The sequence below is a fragment of the Penicillium macrosclerotiorum genome, assembly GCF_028827735.1.
Source record: "Penicillium macrosclerotiorum strain IBT 26536 chromosome Unknown utg000008l_segment0_segment0, whole genome shotgun sequence".
Classification (NCBI taxonomy): Eukaryota; Fungi; Ascomycota; class Eurotiomycetes; order Eurotiales; family Aspergillaceae; genus Penicillium; species Penicillium macrosclerotiorum.
The window spans coordinates 1,186,273-1,202,510 of record NW_026643087.1 but is presented as its reverse complement, the minus strand read 5'-3'; the positions used below and the strand labels follow the sequence as shown (position 1 = coordinate 1,202,510).

Here is a 16,238-nt window from a genome sequence, read left to right as displayed (position 1 = left end):
CGGTGTGGCGGTTCTCCTCTTTCCCTACATACATTTTCCTTGCCAAGGGTCTCGTCCATCTCTTCCGATAATGAGAAGTTCTAATGCCATTAACAGCTTGAGATAGCCAACGATAAATTCTACAAGATAGCTGCGGGTGCGTCAATGGTTGTCAATTGTTATGGAGACGACCAAGTCAAGCTTAAGCATCATGGAGATGATATTTCGTGTCTCGTTATTGAAATCTCACAAGCAATGTGGATCAGACAGATTATTGTACAAATAAGCAATTCGAAAAGAAAAAAAAATAGAAAGCTTCGCCTTGAACACCAGTCCGCCCAGTTCCTGAGATACAGCCATGCAATTCTGGAAACTGAAAATGCAACTCTCGATCATCAGTCAGCAAAAAATCAGAACGAATTCACTCAAGCGCGGGTGGTGAAGTCAACCTCCAGGGAAGACTCGACGGCTTCGGCCTTCTCACAGGTGCAAGAAGCTAGGGCAAGGCGTTAGAATTGAAGTTGACTCTCCGATTGATATTGCTGTTGGCCACTTACCAGAGGGTCGGCTGCCACACGCACAGGTCTCGCCGTCGATAGGCTTGTTCTCCGCGGCGGATCGCTCGCAAGTGCACTGGCCAGCAGGGCGGGCGCCTGGGAGATTGCATTAGCGTCTGATGCACTCAAAATAACCGTATTGAGGTAGACTTACGGCAAGAGCACCGCGGTCCTGAGACGGCGTTCTCGGCGGAAGCCTTGTTACAAGAGCAGTGCAGAGCACTTTCCTTGCCACAGGAGCACTTAGCCTGGGCAGCACAGACACAACCAGCACCAGGGGTGGTCTTGCAGCAGGTAGAAGCGGGGTGAACCATTTTGATGGATTGGAGGGATGTGGCGTTGTAGGTTAGAGTAGGATATCGTAGGTTTCAGAAGATAAGCGTGCAAGCTTCGTTTGCAGAATAAATCTGAACGGCAAGATGATTCAAGGTGTTCTTGGGATTTGGAAGATCTGTGAGAATGAGAACTCAACAGGGTTTCCCAGTTGATTTTATACTGTTGCAACCTGTTGGCAACAAGCGCTGAATGCGTCACCCTCGCGTGGCCTGATTAGCATTATCTGCTTGCTGATTGGCTGGGGCCTGGTCAACATTCTCATCACGTGCTGTATCGCCCGCCAATTTGCGCGCTCTGATTGGCTCCTCTGCCACCACGACTCAGCCGCTGCAAATCGGGTGTCTCTGACTGGTGGCATGGAAGCAGCGTAGTTGGTGATGACCTTTGCCTGGCTTCTGATTCGATTATTGGAGCTGATGCAGGTCATTTGTTGGGGCTCAAGAAACCAAGGAAACTGGGAGAAGCTGTCCTGATCGACAGGGACCCATACTACATCATTAATGGCAGTCGGTAGTTTCCCTTGGGTGGAGAAGGTGCTGGAAATAATAATTATTGAGGGCAGGCAGGTGATCAGGCAACCATCGAATAGTATTTGTTCCTATCAACAGTCCAGACTCGTTCAACGTTAAAACTACGTTTGGACTGGGGAAGAAGTCGGGATGGCGCCAAAGTATAAACATTCCCCGCAAAGTATATTTACGTCCAAAGTACGAATTACCTTCAAGTGAGTATATCTAATTCATAACTACAAGCTGAATAACATCATCTCTGTCCGATCCTGACTGCACAGACAAATTAATTGTCTCTTAATATCGTTTGCATTCATTCAATATTGATGGGTTTTCAGTCTAAAACTGCGTGGACAGATCTCAATTTGCAGTATACCCGGACAGTTTGAAGTGCCGTACCAGACTCGGTAGTGTACGCGATTTCGTGTTTTTGGAAACAATATATTTATTCTGATTTATTTCTGAATATACAATAGTAAGAGTAGGACTGCTTTTGATACAAATATTGAAGAGGGACGTGTCTGTGAACAAGATCCAACTTCTAGGTGCAATAGTAGAAGAAAAAAGGGTGTTTGAATAGGTCGTCGCCGAGCTGGGTGGTCTTTACATCACATAGACCTTTAGCCCTGAATCATGTTGCGAATTCATAATTGCCGTAAGTCACTTATCTAGTACGAGATATATTCGAGAATGGTGGCAGGTAGGCACACAAATTTACAACTTCACCGTAATCCCAAGTGTCCACAAACTTGGCTATACTTGTAGTAGGCGTCCGATAAGTATACGTATTTAGATGCGATAGCAATTCCCTGTAGCGAACGACGCACATTTCAAATTCACACGCCTGTGCTGCTTTCCCTTGCTACTCTTCCATTGCCTTCTGGGTCATAGAAAGCCGGACTACCCTCATCTTGGAGCTTTAAAATACAGTGGCTCCGGTGCCTTCGACATTCTGGAGCTATCGTAGTATGAGGAGAGCTGCAAAGTTTCCTTGAGGAAACAAGCCTAATGCTAGTCGCAACTTAGGTAGGCTTTGTAAACAACCAAAAGGGGTCACCAGCTATGCATGTTCAAGAATCTTCCCGTTAGTAGAGGTACCTATTTATTGGAAAAGCTGTGGACATCAGAATGAAGAGTGAAAACTCACGAAAGCATTGGGCTTGCTTTCTTTCTCCTGGGCTCGAGTTTACCTTGTTGGCGGTCAGAGTCAAATACATTGTCAGCATTGTGCTCTGAGAGTTGAGACGATCGGCACGTTTCACCTCTCCTCTCACTTGAAACTTCCCTTTAGTCAAGATTCTCTCTTTCATCTCTCTCTTTTTCATTCACTTATCCAACCTTGACGTTATGCGTTTCTTCTTATGATTCGACATCCCTAAAAGTTGCTTGAGTCATCCCTAATTCGCTGATTCTTCTTCCCTCTACTGATCTAGACAACGCTGTAGGCGGCTGGCGCCTCACAAGATAGACGAAGCTATATGGACGGCAGATGACACCATTTTACCTATGTTCTTTGATGAAGTCACAGATCGCTGGCTACATTCTGAACTACACCTGGTCCTGAAGTTAGTTAGATGTCCAGAGGGCTGCCAGCAGTGCTTCTGGCCACTGTTCAGCTGTCCAAGTCTCTTTGCCAAGCTCGAGGGTGACGAGCTTCGTGGACTTGTCCGTGACTGTCAACATGCAGTCATAGGAGTAGGGACCCTTGGATTCGGGTAGGCTAACGATGAAGTCGATAGTTATTGTATGGAAAGGGATCAGCGAATTCCTGTTAGGCTGCAGCGACCCGTATAGACAGTGACGGGGCAATGCGTTTCGACACGATGGACAGTGGTAAATGTACTCCTTAAGAAGCTTTTCAAGGGCAACCTAAAGGGGGGCGGAGATGCAGGTGTGAGTCTATCGGAGCTCCCCCCCCTCTCTCCCTCCCTCCCCTAGATTCAACGACCTACCTATCGATTCGAGAGCTGGGCAGTATATGGTAATATGGTAGCTAAAAAGACAGAAGTCAAATCCACAGTGACCACAGTGAGGATTATATGTCTTTTCTCCGTCTCGAACATGATTGTATAGGCACTTTATTGTAATACTCCAGCGATATTAGGGTTATAACTGCCTCTATCGACTACCGTATCTGGATAATCGATATTAGTTACTAGTAACTAGGATCAGACAGAACGAAAAGGTCTGAATTATACCTACTCCTGGTTACATTGCAGATGAAGAGAGACTATCTAACATTTCTTACAAGCACAGGTACACAAAAACGTGCAAGGTAGAAAGTATCCAGGCCAAGTATATACTATATATGTATGCATGTATGTATGTATATACCCGTCAGTTGCTCTCGCTCTCGAGAAAATGCAAGATGTGTCAACTATATATCATCAATATTCGACACAACCGAGGCTGACAAGAACGATTAAAATTAGGCCAACATTCGCTAATGCGAGAAATGATTCAACGCTAGTGCTTGCAATGGCCACAGCGATGCCTAACCAACAGAGTCAACCCCCGAGATAAAAAAAACAACACAAAAAGAAACACGAACTTGCTTTCAGTCTGGAGAAGATCCGCCCAAGGAAAAGAAGAAAAGGCCCAATATGTAAGTAGAACAGTATGGTGCCGGCAAAAAGATAAAGGCAACGAAGAAGAACCAAAGATAATAAAGATAGTAAGTCACAGGAGGAAATGAACAGGAGAGAGGCTGTAGGAAGCATTAAGATTAAAGCACGCTGATGTAGAGAGACCGGGAAAGTAAAAGACCGGAGAGGGAGAAAAACCAAATAGAAAGAAAATGATGTGTAAAATGGGAGTGTGGATACCAGACCAGCCTGAAGAGAAGACTTCCAGAGTGAATTGCTTTTATGTGGTCCTGCCGCGCGTCGCTCTATTGTTGAATATAGCTCGCGTAGTTGAAAGGGGGATTGCCGAATTTAGTCCTCAGGGACTCGAGACCTTGCTGACCCGGCTGGCCTTGCTGCATTGAATCGGCAGCGGTCGATCCAGACTCGGACGGGGCGAAGGATGTCGGAAGACTCAGCGTGGAGGCGTTCGACTGGGTGTACGGCATATTGCCGATAGAGCCGGAGGGGCTGGCGTATGAGAAGGGTCGGTATTCCTGTGGCGCGGAGACCGGGAGGGATTGCAGAGTGGAGAGAGGTCTTGCATGAGATGGGATTTGCGAGGACAAGGCAAGATGTGGCTGGTAACTCTGGGGTTGTGAGCCTAGATTGAATTCTTTCGTTAGCTAATTTCATTTCCCCTCCAGAAAAGTGCCCTTAGAGCGAATTAATGAGAGACTAACCCATGCTGCTTATGTCGTATGTCATATGTGCTCCCTGGGGTGAGTCTGACGGAGAAACAGAGCCCTCAAACGACTGGTGCTGCTCATAAGGTGTGACCATCCCGCCTGGATGGCGAGGAATACCATACTCCATCGGCCGCATATTATATGGCAAGCCGGATGGATTAGAAGAAGGGCCATACCGGCTGTGCCCCAGCATCCCTGGGTGAAAAGATGTCTGAGAAGAGGCATCCGATAAACTGCTAGACCTGGTAATTGAGAAGTCATTCCGAATCGTTCGGTGCAGGTCGTGCATCGACGCAGACGCTGCCGGCCGGCTAAACATAATGTTCGAGCTGGGCAAGCCATCAGTCCGTCCCTGTCCAGCAGAGGACATGTACGTTCCAGCGGTCGACGCAGAACTCAGGGGTGAGACAAGGTAGTCATCCTCACTTGGACGCTGGAAACAGTCGGTGCGAAGAGCCCTCAAGGATGCAAAGTCTGGATTTGGTGCTCCGTAATCCTGTGGCGATGCAACGGGTGTCTGACCGGTCGACTTGCTTTCAAACGGCGTTCGCAGAACTTTGGTTGTGTCGAAGTCGTCCGGAAGTGCCCTCGATTTGAGCATCCTCTCACGATCATTCGTGGTCAGACGCTTGAGCTTCGCTCGTCTACAGTTTTGCTGGTCGTCAGCAAACGAAACTCTAGGAGAAGAAGAAAAGAAGGTTAGGAATCTCTACCTGTTCTGGAACCACACTTGGACTTGACGTGGTGTTAAACCAGGGATTTCTCGTGACAATCGTTCGCGATGAGCAGCATCTGGATGCGCTTGACGAGTGAACTCGCTCATCAAGAAACGAGTCTGGTTGTGTGTCAACCTGTCGATCATGTCAATGCTCTGTGCCTAGCGGTCCCACTGATCCTCGAACTAAATCCTTACCGAAACCGCTTCATCTTCTTCTTCTCGAGCGAGGGCGACTTGTTATTCTCGTCGCTGGCCACCGTCTCAGCCCGGTCATCCGTCGGGCTGATCGTAGACTCTTTGTCAAGCTCGTCACTTGCGTCCAACGCAGACGGTGGAGCATGTGCCTCTCCAAAGCGACCGGGCCCTGCCTGCAGTTGAGAGATTGCAAAGTTCGTATGGCTTTTACCCGGAATCTCTAACTTGACTCGTGGCAGTAGATCATCTCTCGAAGCCACGGGGCGAAGGCCAACCGCATCTAGCGATGGGATTTCTCCCCCACGATACGGACCCGGGGCGGCCGCCCTCACAGGAACCGGGGTGGTCAAGGCATTCTCAGCCGTCGTACCAGCCCGTTGCATTTCCGCACACGACACGCCTAGCGAGGCACCAGGCTCTCGTTCTTTAGGCAAAGTCAACAGCGGAGAGATCGTCCGTGGCGTCGAAATGATGCGCTCTCCGCGATGGCGAGCCACTGCAGATAGATGAGATGTGACTGCCGACAGTGAGGACGGCACAGGCGAAGACAACGAAGGCACCCAAAGACAAGTGCCGCCGATTGACATGATCAGAAGTTTCGACGGGCCCTCAGTGACCAGAATCCTGCGTCTCGCAACAAGACAAGATCAGACAAGACGATGACGAGGCTAGCAAGAAAAGAGAGACCCCAAGTCCACCCGAAAAGTAAGGCCAAACGGAGACCCTAAGACGCCGAACCACCAGAACACGAAGCAGAAGGGAGAAGGGGGGGGGAAGGGAAAGGGACAGAAGAAACTAATGCGTCTTTTCCCCGAGATGAGACGAAGGTGGGTCTGATAGAAGTGCCGGGGCGCTTGCGCAACAGGCTCAGGGTTTCCCTCTGCAATTAAACGGAGTAAAGGGTGAAGCCAAATCAAACGTAAATCAGCTGTGGGTATACGGAGTCTGCACGCCGGCGAGGGTGCAGGGTGTTCGGGCCCAATAGATAAAGAGGAAAGAAGAGCCGAGCCTGAGAGGATGGTTTCTCAGGCACCGAGGAGATAGATAGAGGGCCTATTTACAGTTGCAGAGAGAGAGGTTGAGGAGGTTGAGATTGTGTAGAGTGTGGCAAGTACAAGAAGTGAAGCCAGAAGATCAGACCAAACCCAACCACTAGACTAGACCCACGTTAGGTCAAGTCAACCAGGCGGGACAATCGCCACAGCCTTCGTTTTTATTCTATTTTATTCTTTTCCATTTTTTTTTTCCTATTTTCTTCTATCTTTTTTTTAATCATCTAATTCTTTTTAGGATCTCAGATCGCGGAACTGCCCGTCTGGAGGGAAAGGATGATCGTTACGCAGGTTGGCAGTAGCCAGACACGAGGGCATCCACCTTTACTATGTGGTACCTGGGCCCAAGCCGGTAAATGGGTCACCTGGATCGGCCGGGGATCTGGGACAGCCAAAATGACGAAAACAAGAACAGAAAAAAAGCGCGGAAGTGGAAATAGGGACTCGTCGTTGGGTTGACATATTAAACGGACGCCCGCAATAAGCCCCCCTCCCCACCTCTTTCTCTCTCTCTGAAGGGTCCACCGGAGAAATCAGAGTTATGACCACTCCCCAAATGGCTCTAGGAGTCAGGCAATATCGTGGGTTTAGTGGCTGATGCGGTGGATATACAGGGTGTTCTGGAATCCCGATTCCCGTACTGATTCCTGTACTCCGTACTCCATCCCGTATACAGAAGCTGCCGACTCACAATAGACTCCCACCGGGCTTGGTACTCGCTCAAGCTTCGGCACTAGCTCACCAGAAGAGAGCAACGTAATTGTTCACGGTTCGTGGCGGTAATCTAGCCGTCGATCGGGACAACGGTTGAAACGGTCCTGCAAGACAGACTCAAAATTTGGTCCAACGGCCCAAAATTTAAAGTCAATTTCTCGCAGAGCCTACACGTGGGTATCTAACTTCAGCCCGAAGAGCAATAGCATTTCTCGACTTTGGAAATAGCATGCAAGTAGAATGACACAAAGCGAGAAGTCAAAAGTGGAACTATAAACAGGAAAAGAAAGAATAGAGAGGGGAAGGGGAAGGAAAGGGGGAGGACGTAGAACTACTGAGTGGGATGGGTCACAGATGGGTCTACGATGGGTCAACAACAGCCCATCTCCTGGGCGGAGCCGTTAACTGGTCATAGTATCCGCGCACGAGTCTTAGATCAGCGTGAGCCTGCGATCTACGGAAAATGGAGGATGGAGGCAAAGGGGATGCTCCATGTGGGTTAGTGTGTAGATGTAACCCCGGGTTCTATAGTCAAACATGGTTGCGGCATGTCGGTACTCAGAAAGCGAAAGGCAGGCCCCAAATACCTTGACAGATTGTCTTTACAGCCTCACGGGGGATCTGGCGGGCCTGGGCGTTGGGAGGTCTGCATAGATCTATATCCGTCCAGTGCGTGGCATGCAAGGCCACCTGATCTCGAACGCACGAGTCAGCTTCGCTTCGTGACTTCGACAACGCCTCCATTTCTCCGTGGAGAAGGTCCTGTAAAGACCACTACGGTCTGTTAACACGCTATGCCGTGCACCGAACACAGCATTTCGGGAACTCCGAGTATAGACACGGCCGGAACGAAGTCCTGGCCATCGAGGGGGAATACAGTGGTCCACCGTAACGGGTCTGTGGCAAATCGCGGTTCTGCCCGAGCTGAGAAGGGGGGGGGCAGGAGAGGAGAAAAAGAGAATAAGAGGCTAATTTTTTTTAAAAAAAAAAGAAAAAGAAAAAGAAAAAGAAAATAAAAGAACAGAAAAAAATGTATTGAAAATCCCCCAAGGGGCCCCCCGTGGGTACCGAGAGAAGGACTCAAATCCTCAGGCCAGGATCTAGACAAGCTTAGCAGAGCTGGGGCCGGGTCGATGGAGGGAGGATCCAACAACGAGAGCAAAGACTTGGACCCAGTAACCCAGTATCAGAACTCCACCCGGTGGACCCCCCGAGGTAGAGTGCAAGCGCTTGCGATACATGGTCCATTGAGCGTCAACCGTCCCAAAATTTTCCGACGTGGACCTCGTGGCGGATCACGACCAGTGACTGGTGACCAACCAGCCAGATATCGAGGCCTGCACGAGCCACCAGCCAACCGTTAGGGCCGGAGGATCGGAGGCAAAGACCCTGGGCCTCACCGAGCCTTCGACACCATGTGGAAGGCCTGTCGCTAGCGTGCTGACTCCCAGCAGTGGCCTCAAGCCGCCGGACCCCTCGGGGCCATCGATCAGGAAAGATTGGAGAGCCACTCAGCGGGCTGCCCGCCACCAATTCGCGACTGGATGCTTTCGGAGGGATGCGCCATGAAGGTGCATTGGAGGCTTGGTGGAGCCCCAACAAGGCCAACAGGGCCAACAGAATGGTCCGAGACGGAGAGAAAAAAAAAACAAATAAACTAAAGAGAGCAAGCGAGGGCCCAAAAGCAAAAGAAACCCGTCATGATTCAAGTTTCCCTTCTACCCCCTCCCCGCGATCCTCATCCATGGTCTCCCTTCGAGCGTCCCAGTGGAATATCAACCCCGCCGATTGGCTGTGCGGACGAGCCCTGAAACCCACGTCGGAAGCACAAAGCACCAGCAGCAACAGCTCGCGAAATCACGGAGAAATAAACCCAGCTTGAGAGCCTCCTGCAGAGTCCAATTGCGCGCCGACGTCCGAGAAATTGTCAATCTATAATCTACGTTTTCCCCTGGCGCGATCTCCAGAAAGGGTTTAGAAGGTGCAAGGCCGAGCAGACGGACCAGCGCGCGGACCTTGCGTTGACTGGCGTAAATCCCTGGAAAATGCACGATTGGGGGATGTGCCCGCTCATCCGATGTGCCACTGTGCACAATCATCGCCAGGGCCAGCAGTAGGGCCAGGTCCAAGGTCAACCGTGGCTCATATCCGTCTCACAGGCCCGTCGCAACCCCACCGGGCAGGAGGGAAAGAGCTCCTGGAAATCTCCACATCGAGCAGCATGAAACAACCCGGGTCACAGCTGGAAATGAAGACCCTCCTGCGCGAAAATGACATTGTGCCTTGTGACTACCAGAGAGGGAGGGGCAAAATAGCCTCGGAAAGAGAAAACTGAGGTCTGAGATGCCAGCATGAGACGGAGTGCGAGTTCGGGAACAATTCGCGAGGGAGCGTGGTGGGCCTGGATGTCTTTCCCGACCCGCTGCACCCTCGCGATATTCAGAACCTGCTGAGGACCGCGATGCATCGCAGGAGCACCATGATCAAGGCCTAGAGAGCCTGGCGGTAGCAAAAACTCCAGCTGACTGACCCAAGTCATCGGGATTCGGAAAATATACTGTCATTCATCGGCAGAGTGCACTCCGCCCCCGGTGAAGACGATCGATCGGTCCACCTGGGCAGTCATCTCGTTGTATTTCGCTCGCGCGGCTTTCGAGAGGACTAGGTTCAGGTCCACAGCGATGATTTGGTACCCCTGGATGGTTTCCTGCGCGCCCTGGCTCACCGGGTCCAGGTCTTCATCCATCTACTACACGGGCAATTTGCCATCAACTCTTTCCATGGGACTAGTATATCAGAAGGCTGTTCCGAGCCAGGAAAGCTTCGAAGAAATGCCGATGGCTGTATCTGCCGCCGAGATGATCGGCGCAAGTAGAAGTAATGCTCAACAACCAATGGGGAGATCTCGTTCCATCCTGGATGCATCGACATCGACGAAGTATGACAGACCGAACAGACAATCAGATTGTGCCTCGATGCTCAGCCCTCCCCAATCCCCACAGCCCCGGCGGAGACCCGGATAAACGGAGTTTACTCCGTCCAGAATCATTCTCGGATTCCTTTGGGTCGGTTTGACTCAAGCCGCGGAGACGAGTTCCCGTTCATCTTACCGAAGTATCCCTATATTCAGGGGAAGCGAAGTGTGCCGATATACGATTTATGATGTACAGAGTACGAAGTACTGCTGCACCAAACGGAAGATCCGAGTACGAAGGGCCCTAAGTGGATAGTGGAGCACGATGCATGTAGTAACCCCATGCATGCTAATAGCGATGGAGACGAGGGAAGAAAAAAAAAAAGAAAAAAGAAAAAAAGAAAACTGGGGACTTGACTTCGTACGGGTTTCGGAGGGGAGAAAACTCGGACCGTTAGACCTGCACACCCGAATCACAGCGCTCAACGCGCCTTCTACGGCCGAAACGATGGACGACTGCGACTAGTCTGCCCTTGCAAGTCCCATCTCATTTTCCCACTCGCGGCGTATGACGCATTCGTCTTCGTCTGCTTGGCCCCGGGGCGGGACGGAAAAAACAACCAAATAAAAAGGAAAACGAAAAACAAGGCCAACACCCCTCCGCTTCTGAGCCCCCTCCCGTAGGAAGACTCCGGAGAACAGCCTAACAGCCTCATTGTGCCGTGGGAAAGCAAAAAAGGAATCCATTCTTGAGCCGCTCTCAGCGTTGGTCGGCAGGGCCCTTCCGATGGCCCCGATCATCTCACGTCCCCTGGGCGCATTCTGGAACGACCGGTGCGGGGAATCCGATCGCACAGCGCGATCGCACGTCGCAGAGAGGACAATCGCAGCGCAACTTTAATCTCGGATGGCTTTGCGCATTGTGCCAAGACTGCATCGGGGCCTCCCTCCAATTTCCGTCGGGGGGCGAGAGGAGGAGGAATGGGGGTGGGAGGGTTGGGTGTTACGGTCCGCGATCAATCTGGTCATGCACGTCGTCATCGTCGAGGGAGGGGAGGTGACGCAAGCCGATCGCTTGGCCTTCAGTTTTAGCGATGATTCCCTGGTCAGCGGCACTAACTGCATCTCCCTTAGGTTCTCCCTTAGGTCGTTGATGGTGCCCGGAGCCATCGTGCACGTTCGCCCCGGTAAAATGGGCCGATGAGTTGCGGTGCCCTGCAGATCGGATACGCTTCTGCACACAATCAGAGTTCCAGGGAAATCCAAATAGGAAAAAGGGAAATATATATATAAAAAAGACAAAAATTAGATACATACGGGGTTTATGTTTATACCTCGTGGATCTATACAGTAATAATCATCATCACCCGACGACCATGTTACATTTCTGGTCTATCAAGTTAGACCAACAGAGATCAGCTCCATCTCCTCCTTTTTCTGTCCTCTTCGCTGTTTCAAAGCGGGTCAATTCCAGCAATTGAAACTCGGTTGACATCAGGCGATGGCCGTAGTCCATTCCATGGAACTCGGCTTATTCCTAAAGTGGATTTTCTTGCGAGATAGAAACAAAAAGGAGAAAAAGACAAAGGGGAGAATGAAATATACGTACTACGAAAGATAGCATAAAAGAAACCATGAATATTATATCGAAAATCAAACAAAAAGGGACGAGCCGGAGGACATCTACAAAAACAGATTAGAAGTGAACACCTCCGAAACGAAGCATGGCATTATTGAAGTTCGTCGCTGAAAGCAGCGATCGGGCCAATATATACTTCCATAGTTCTTAGACAACAGGGCCAATGCTTCTTTGCTTTCCCCTCCCCCCAGATATATCCACTAAAAGTATACATGTCTACGTAGCGTAGTCAAACCACTGCATCCTGCAAACCCCCGTTCCCGTCTCCAAGACGAGAAAAGCTCAAAGAGAAACACCCTTCAAGAGATCCCATAGATCTATCGGATCTTGCGTATTGACGTCAAGCTGGAGCTCCTGAACAGTTCGGCGAGCTCAATGAGAAGCAGGCCATGCAACACACAGCTAACGAGTCTCCTTCCATGTCCTGTATAGCGCCGACCTTCGGCTCCACAAGTGGAGTTCGCAAGTCTCCGACCAGCACCGTTCACAGCTGTACAGGGCCCCCTTTGCGATCAGTGCGTCTTTTTTTCTCGAACAATCCAAAGGTGCGAACTGCCCGCTCCCTAACGCCCGGCTCGTACGGAACACGGGGGCTAATTCCATTCCTTGTGGATGCGTGCGGTCAGGCTACGGTGTGTTCTCCTGCTCTATGGAGCTGGCGGCACAACAATGGCCTTCGTACGTACGAGCGAAACAGTGCCCATGGCCCTCCGCCGCAACTTCTGGGAACTGGTCTTTCCCCCCCTCGGCCAGGGGCCAAAAAAAAAAAAAAACAGTAAACAACCGAGTCCACTCTACTAGCCCACTTATCTTGCATCGTAGGGGCTGGCAAAACCCAGATCCTTCGACGCCAACGCCATCTCCAACTCTTCGGTTCGTGAGGCGGACCGCCAGGCGCATGAAAAGTGAAACATGGCTGCGACGGTGCGGGCGCCCCAGCCCTCCCACTTTTGATTATTGATTCTAGTAAGTTTCTAGGGGGAGAGGGGGGGGAATTGAGCAATGTACCGAGACACCGAAGTTTTCTAGAGCAAAGATGGGGCCGAAGGAAGACGCCACTACGGAGTATAACAAGTATGTCCCACTTGGGGCAAGGATCCAATGCAAGAATCATGCTTTAGAAGTTTGGTGATTTAGTACTAGCACATACATTTCATGCAGGAACCTCTCCTTTCTCTCCTCTTTTTCTTCTTACTTTTCGCAAACGCAATAGAGTTGCCGATCAGCTTGAGAAATCTTGGTCCCCACGTCGGTAGCTAATCCAACGGCGAAACTGTCCCAAGCTGGCGCCCCTCTCCTCCCCTTCCCACGCGAGTCCCACTATATCCATCGCGTCGGGAGATGCCAGTGTGCTCCGCCCGCTCGTTTAAGAGACACGCCGCGATCTGAAAGGATTTGCATTGCCTCCTGAAGCTCCAAATCCAAGACACGACGCCAGACTCCCGGGGTGCCAGAATGCTACCGTATGGAACACCACGCATAGTTCGTAATCCCGGTTCCTGATCGACAGATTAAACAGAACCCCCTCTAGCTCCGTTCTGTCTGCGGGTCCTGAAAAAATCCCACCAAGCAAATGTGGACGAAGGCAGGCAACAGGGTGCCCAGAAAGTTTTGGACAAGACGATCTTCGCGCACTTTTTCCCCTTTCCTAAATGTCGGCCCCTGTTGTGCTGGAGAAAGTCATGGGGGGTTTCAGAGAGACGAATGACGTGGACAATGTCGCTAAATGGATACTATTGAAAGAAAAAAAACGGTCATCTGCACACCCTCAATCCCGGCGCTTGAAGATGCAGTGTATATCCCTCAGCATCGTGGTGATATCGATGCATTAGAGCAAGTCCGCAAGCGACCCGGAGAACTGGATGTGGCTAAGAGTAGATTGCCATGTCCGTCAAACGATACCCGTTGTGGGTAATGCTCCGCAGACCGAACAAAGGGGTTCGAAGCAATAAACCATCCTGCCAAAACTTTCGCGTGCGCCAAACCTGAGATGCTCGTCACGTTGCTGGTTCCTCCTTGGGATTATCTCCGAGGGACGCGCTAGAAGCGACGGGGTCGGGTTCATCTGTGATACTCTCTTCGATAGCCACATTGAGTTTCGGTTGGGGTTCCGGGGACTCTTCTACTTGTTGTGTCTCTTCGGTGGCGTCTTGGTTTTCCATAGGGGTATCTTCGGCGTCTTGCGCTCCATCATCACCCAGCGAGCTGTCGATGGGAGTACCTTGTGCAGACTCATCAGCCGGGTTTGTAATAGACTCGCCGCCTTCGGTAGGCTGAGGTGTCTCTGTTGGGGCCTCGGAAGTTTCGAACAAGGCCTTGAGATTATTCCCATCTTGAATCTTGTCGAAAGCAGCAAGCTTTGTTTTTGACGACAAGCGGAGAATGCGCCAAGTCTTGCTGGACTTGGCCATCGATGCGATTTCTTTCTCATCTGGAGTCTGCGCCATGTCGATGTCCATTTCGTCATCCATGATGCCCATCATGAAAGTGTCTGGAGCCGGAACGGAAAATCGATCCGACTCTTTGAGCCGCTCAACGTTGGCCAACGCTTCGCCGTCTGAAAGAAAATTAAGGTCCAGCGATCCCATTGGCGCTGGGCGTAGGCGTTTGTTGGCATACATCTTGGTGGCGTGCTCGCGCGCAGTCATGTAATCAGGAACTGAGACGGCTGGCCGCTCAATTGCCGGACAACCTTCAGCCTTCCAGCGCACCCAGTTCTTGTCTCTGGACAAGACCGTGTCGACCATGCGATAGTAGAACTTTCCGCCGGGGCCTTCTTGCAAATAAGCCTCAATCCGCCTCCGCATACTTGCGGCCCATTTTGCGTCCTCTTCGCTCAGTACGAAACCGTACAGCACGGACTTGTTGGTCAAGTTGGCCAGACGTAATTTGGCCTTGGATGTGAGCGAAAGCATGAAGTCGAGAAGAATGAGAGCTTGGACTAGAACATGTCTTCTGAAAGCCATGTCACTGATCTCAAGATCAAATAGATCTCGACTAGTGAGGTACTTGGGATTAAAACTTGTCCCCACCTCGGCCTCGTCAGCGACACGCTTACGCTTGTTGGACTTGCGTGCTTCTTCTGAGGCCCGTGAGCCGTTCTGTTTATCAAGCTCAGTGTTGATGTTTTTGAAAGCTAAGAGCGTTGCTTCGAGGCCAGCTCTAAAGTCTGCAAAGCGTGCGGTGTCGAACATCTTGCTTGGCGCGGAAAAGTAGGATTGGAGACTCCAGAACGCTGGGTACAGTGCATCTAGATCGACCTTTTCTTTCGTTTTGTCTTTCTGGTCTGCGGAGACCACGACTTTCGGGACTTGCGATGGCTCCTCTGACTGAGATGTACCCTCGACAGGCCCTTCCGCTGGTGAAGAGTCATTGCCCTCAGTCATTGTGGTATCTCCCTCGTCGAAGTCGGCAGATTTGACGGACTCGTCGTAGGTGGTGACATTTTCTGTATGGAACTCGCCGCGGAGGTTGACTGAACTTTTGTCTCCGAGTGGGAAACTCTGGAAAAGAAATATGAAAACGCGTCCACAGAATACGGTGTCTTCAGCACGAGACAGTCGACGAAGGAGCTCGTTGCATGATCTTAAGATGATTAGGCTCTTCTGCTTAAAGTGTTTCTGCAGAGAAGCTTGTTAGAATCCGTACATTTATCAGCCGTATCCAAAAGACTGAACTAACCTTGATGTTTCGTTCTCGACGAGATTCCAGATAGTCAAAAACTTTGCGGCATCCGTCAATAGTTTGGCTGTCCAGGAGCTCCTCGTTCAGCCAGAAAATCAGGCCAGGTTCACATTGTTCTGTTGTGGGCGTTAGGAGGGACCGTTGCGGAAGTTCGTATAGCTTTCCGGTACTGACCATTATCTGAGAATATGGAGACGATGTCTAGCAAGTTCCAGATGTGTATGAAGGAAGGGTCATCGATGGAAGTAGAGGCCTTGCAGATTGAGAGAAGGGTTAGCTCAGGCCAGGCCCTGTCTTTTGAGCCCAAGGTAGGAGATTCCTTACCAGAGTGCGATAGAACTTCTCTCGAAATGCGATTTCCACCGCAGCAAAACGTGTCTGCTGATTTAAATGCTTCACGGTGCTTTCATACTCCGCTGGGACCTGCCAGATCGGTTCGCCCAGGAGCGCTTCGGTCAACGGGGGCTCAATTTGCGCATCAGGTTTGGCACGGGCAGCGCGTTCCAGGAGATCGTCAATGACTTTTGAGTAAACTTGCACGGCCTCAACTTCAGGGTTCGCCATCTTCTCGAGGCGAGACGATTATTGAGGGTGACAATTGCGGTCGTAACAAAGGGAAAACAGAGAG

The 16,238-nt window shown here is 50.8% G+C and overlaps 5 protein-coding genes across 5 annotated transcripts; all 5 read right to left on the bottom strand.

The window, feature by feature from the left end:
• Nucleotides 1-404: 404 nt before the first annotated feature.
• Nucleotides 405-850, bottom strand: N7462_008635 (putative copper resistance protein Crd2; the record flags this gene model as incomplete). The annotated part of the gene is made up of 3 exons (XM_057080350.1): nt 405-475; nt 537-632; nt 691-850. 3 exons carry the CDS (start codon nt 848-850, stop codon nt 405-407), a joined length of 327 nt encoding a protein of 108 aa, XP_056930678.1.
• A 3,421-nt stretch (nt 851-4,271) lies between these two features.
• N7462_008634 (homeobox domain-containing protein) lies at nt 4,272-6,194 on the bottom strand (the record flags this gene model as incomplete). The annotated part of the gene is made up of 4 exons (XM_057080349.1): nt 4,272-4,609; nt 4,689-5,338; nt 5,408-5,545; nt 5,608-6,194. The coding sequence occupies 4 exons, from the start codon at nt 6,192-6,194 to the stop codon at nt 4,272-4,274; spliced, it is 1,713 nt and encodes a 570-aa protein (XP_056930677.1).
• A 3,415-nt stretch (nt 6,195-9,609) lies between these two features.
• On the bottom strand, nt 9,610-10,119 carry N7462_008633 (uncharacterized protein; the record flags this gene model as incomplete). Its single annotated transcript, XM_057080348.1, has 2 exons — nt 9,610-9,894; nt 9,955-10,119. 2 exons carry the CDS (start codon nt 10,117-10,119, stop codon nt 9,610-9,612), a joined length of 450 nt encoding a protein of 149 aa, XP_056930676.1.
• Nucleotides 10,120-11,290: 1,171 nt separating this feature from the next.
• Nucleotides 11,291-11,803, bottom strand: N7462_008632 (uncharacterized protein; the record flags this gene model as incomplete). The annotated part of the gene is made up of 2 exons (XM_057080347.1): nt 11,291-11,502; nt 11,698-11,803. The coding sequence occupies 2 exons, from the start codon at nt 11,801-11,803 to the stop codon at nt 11,291-11,293; spliced, it is 318 nt and encodes a 105-aa protein (XP_056930675.1).
• A 2,120-nt stretch (nt 11,804-13,923) lies between these two features.
• N7462_008631 (THO complex subunit THO1/HPR1) lies at nt 13,924-16,174 on the bottom strand (the record flags this gene model as incomplete). The annotated part of the gene is made up of 4 exons (XM_057080346.1): nt 13,924-15,546; nt 15,608-15,726; nt 15,785-15,863; nt 15,935-16,174. 4 exons carry the CDS (start codon nt 16,172-16,174, stop codon nt 13,924-13,926), a joined length of 2,061 nt encoding a protein of 686 aa, XP_056930674.1.
• Between the last annotated feature and the right edge of the window lie 64 nt (nt 16,175-16,238).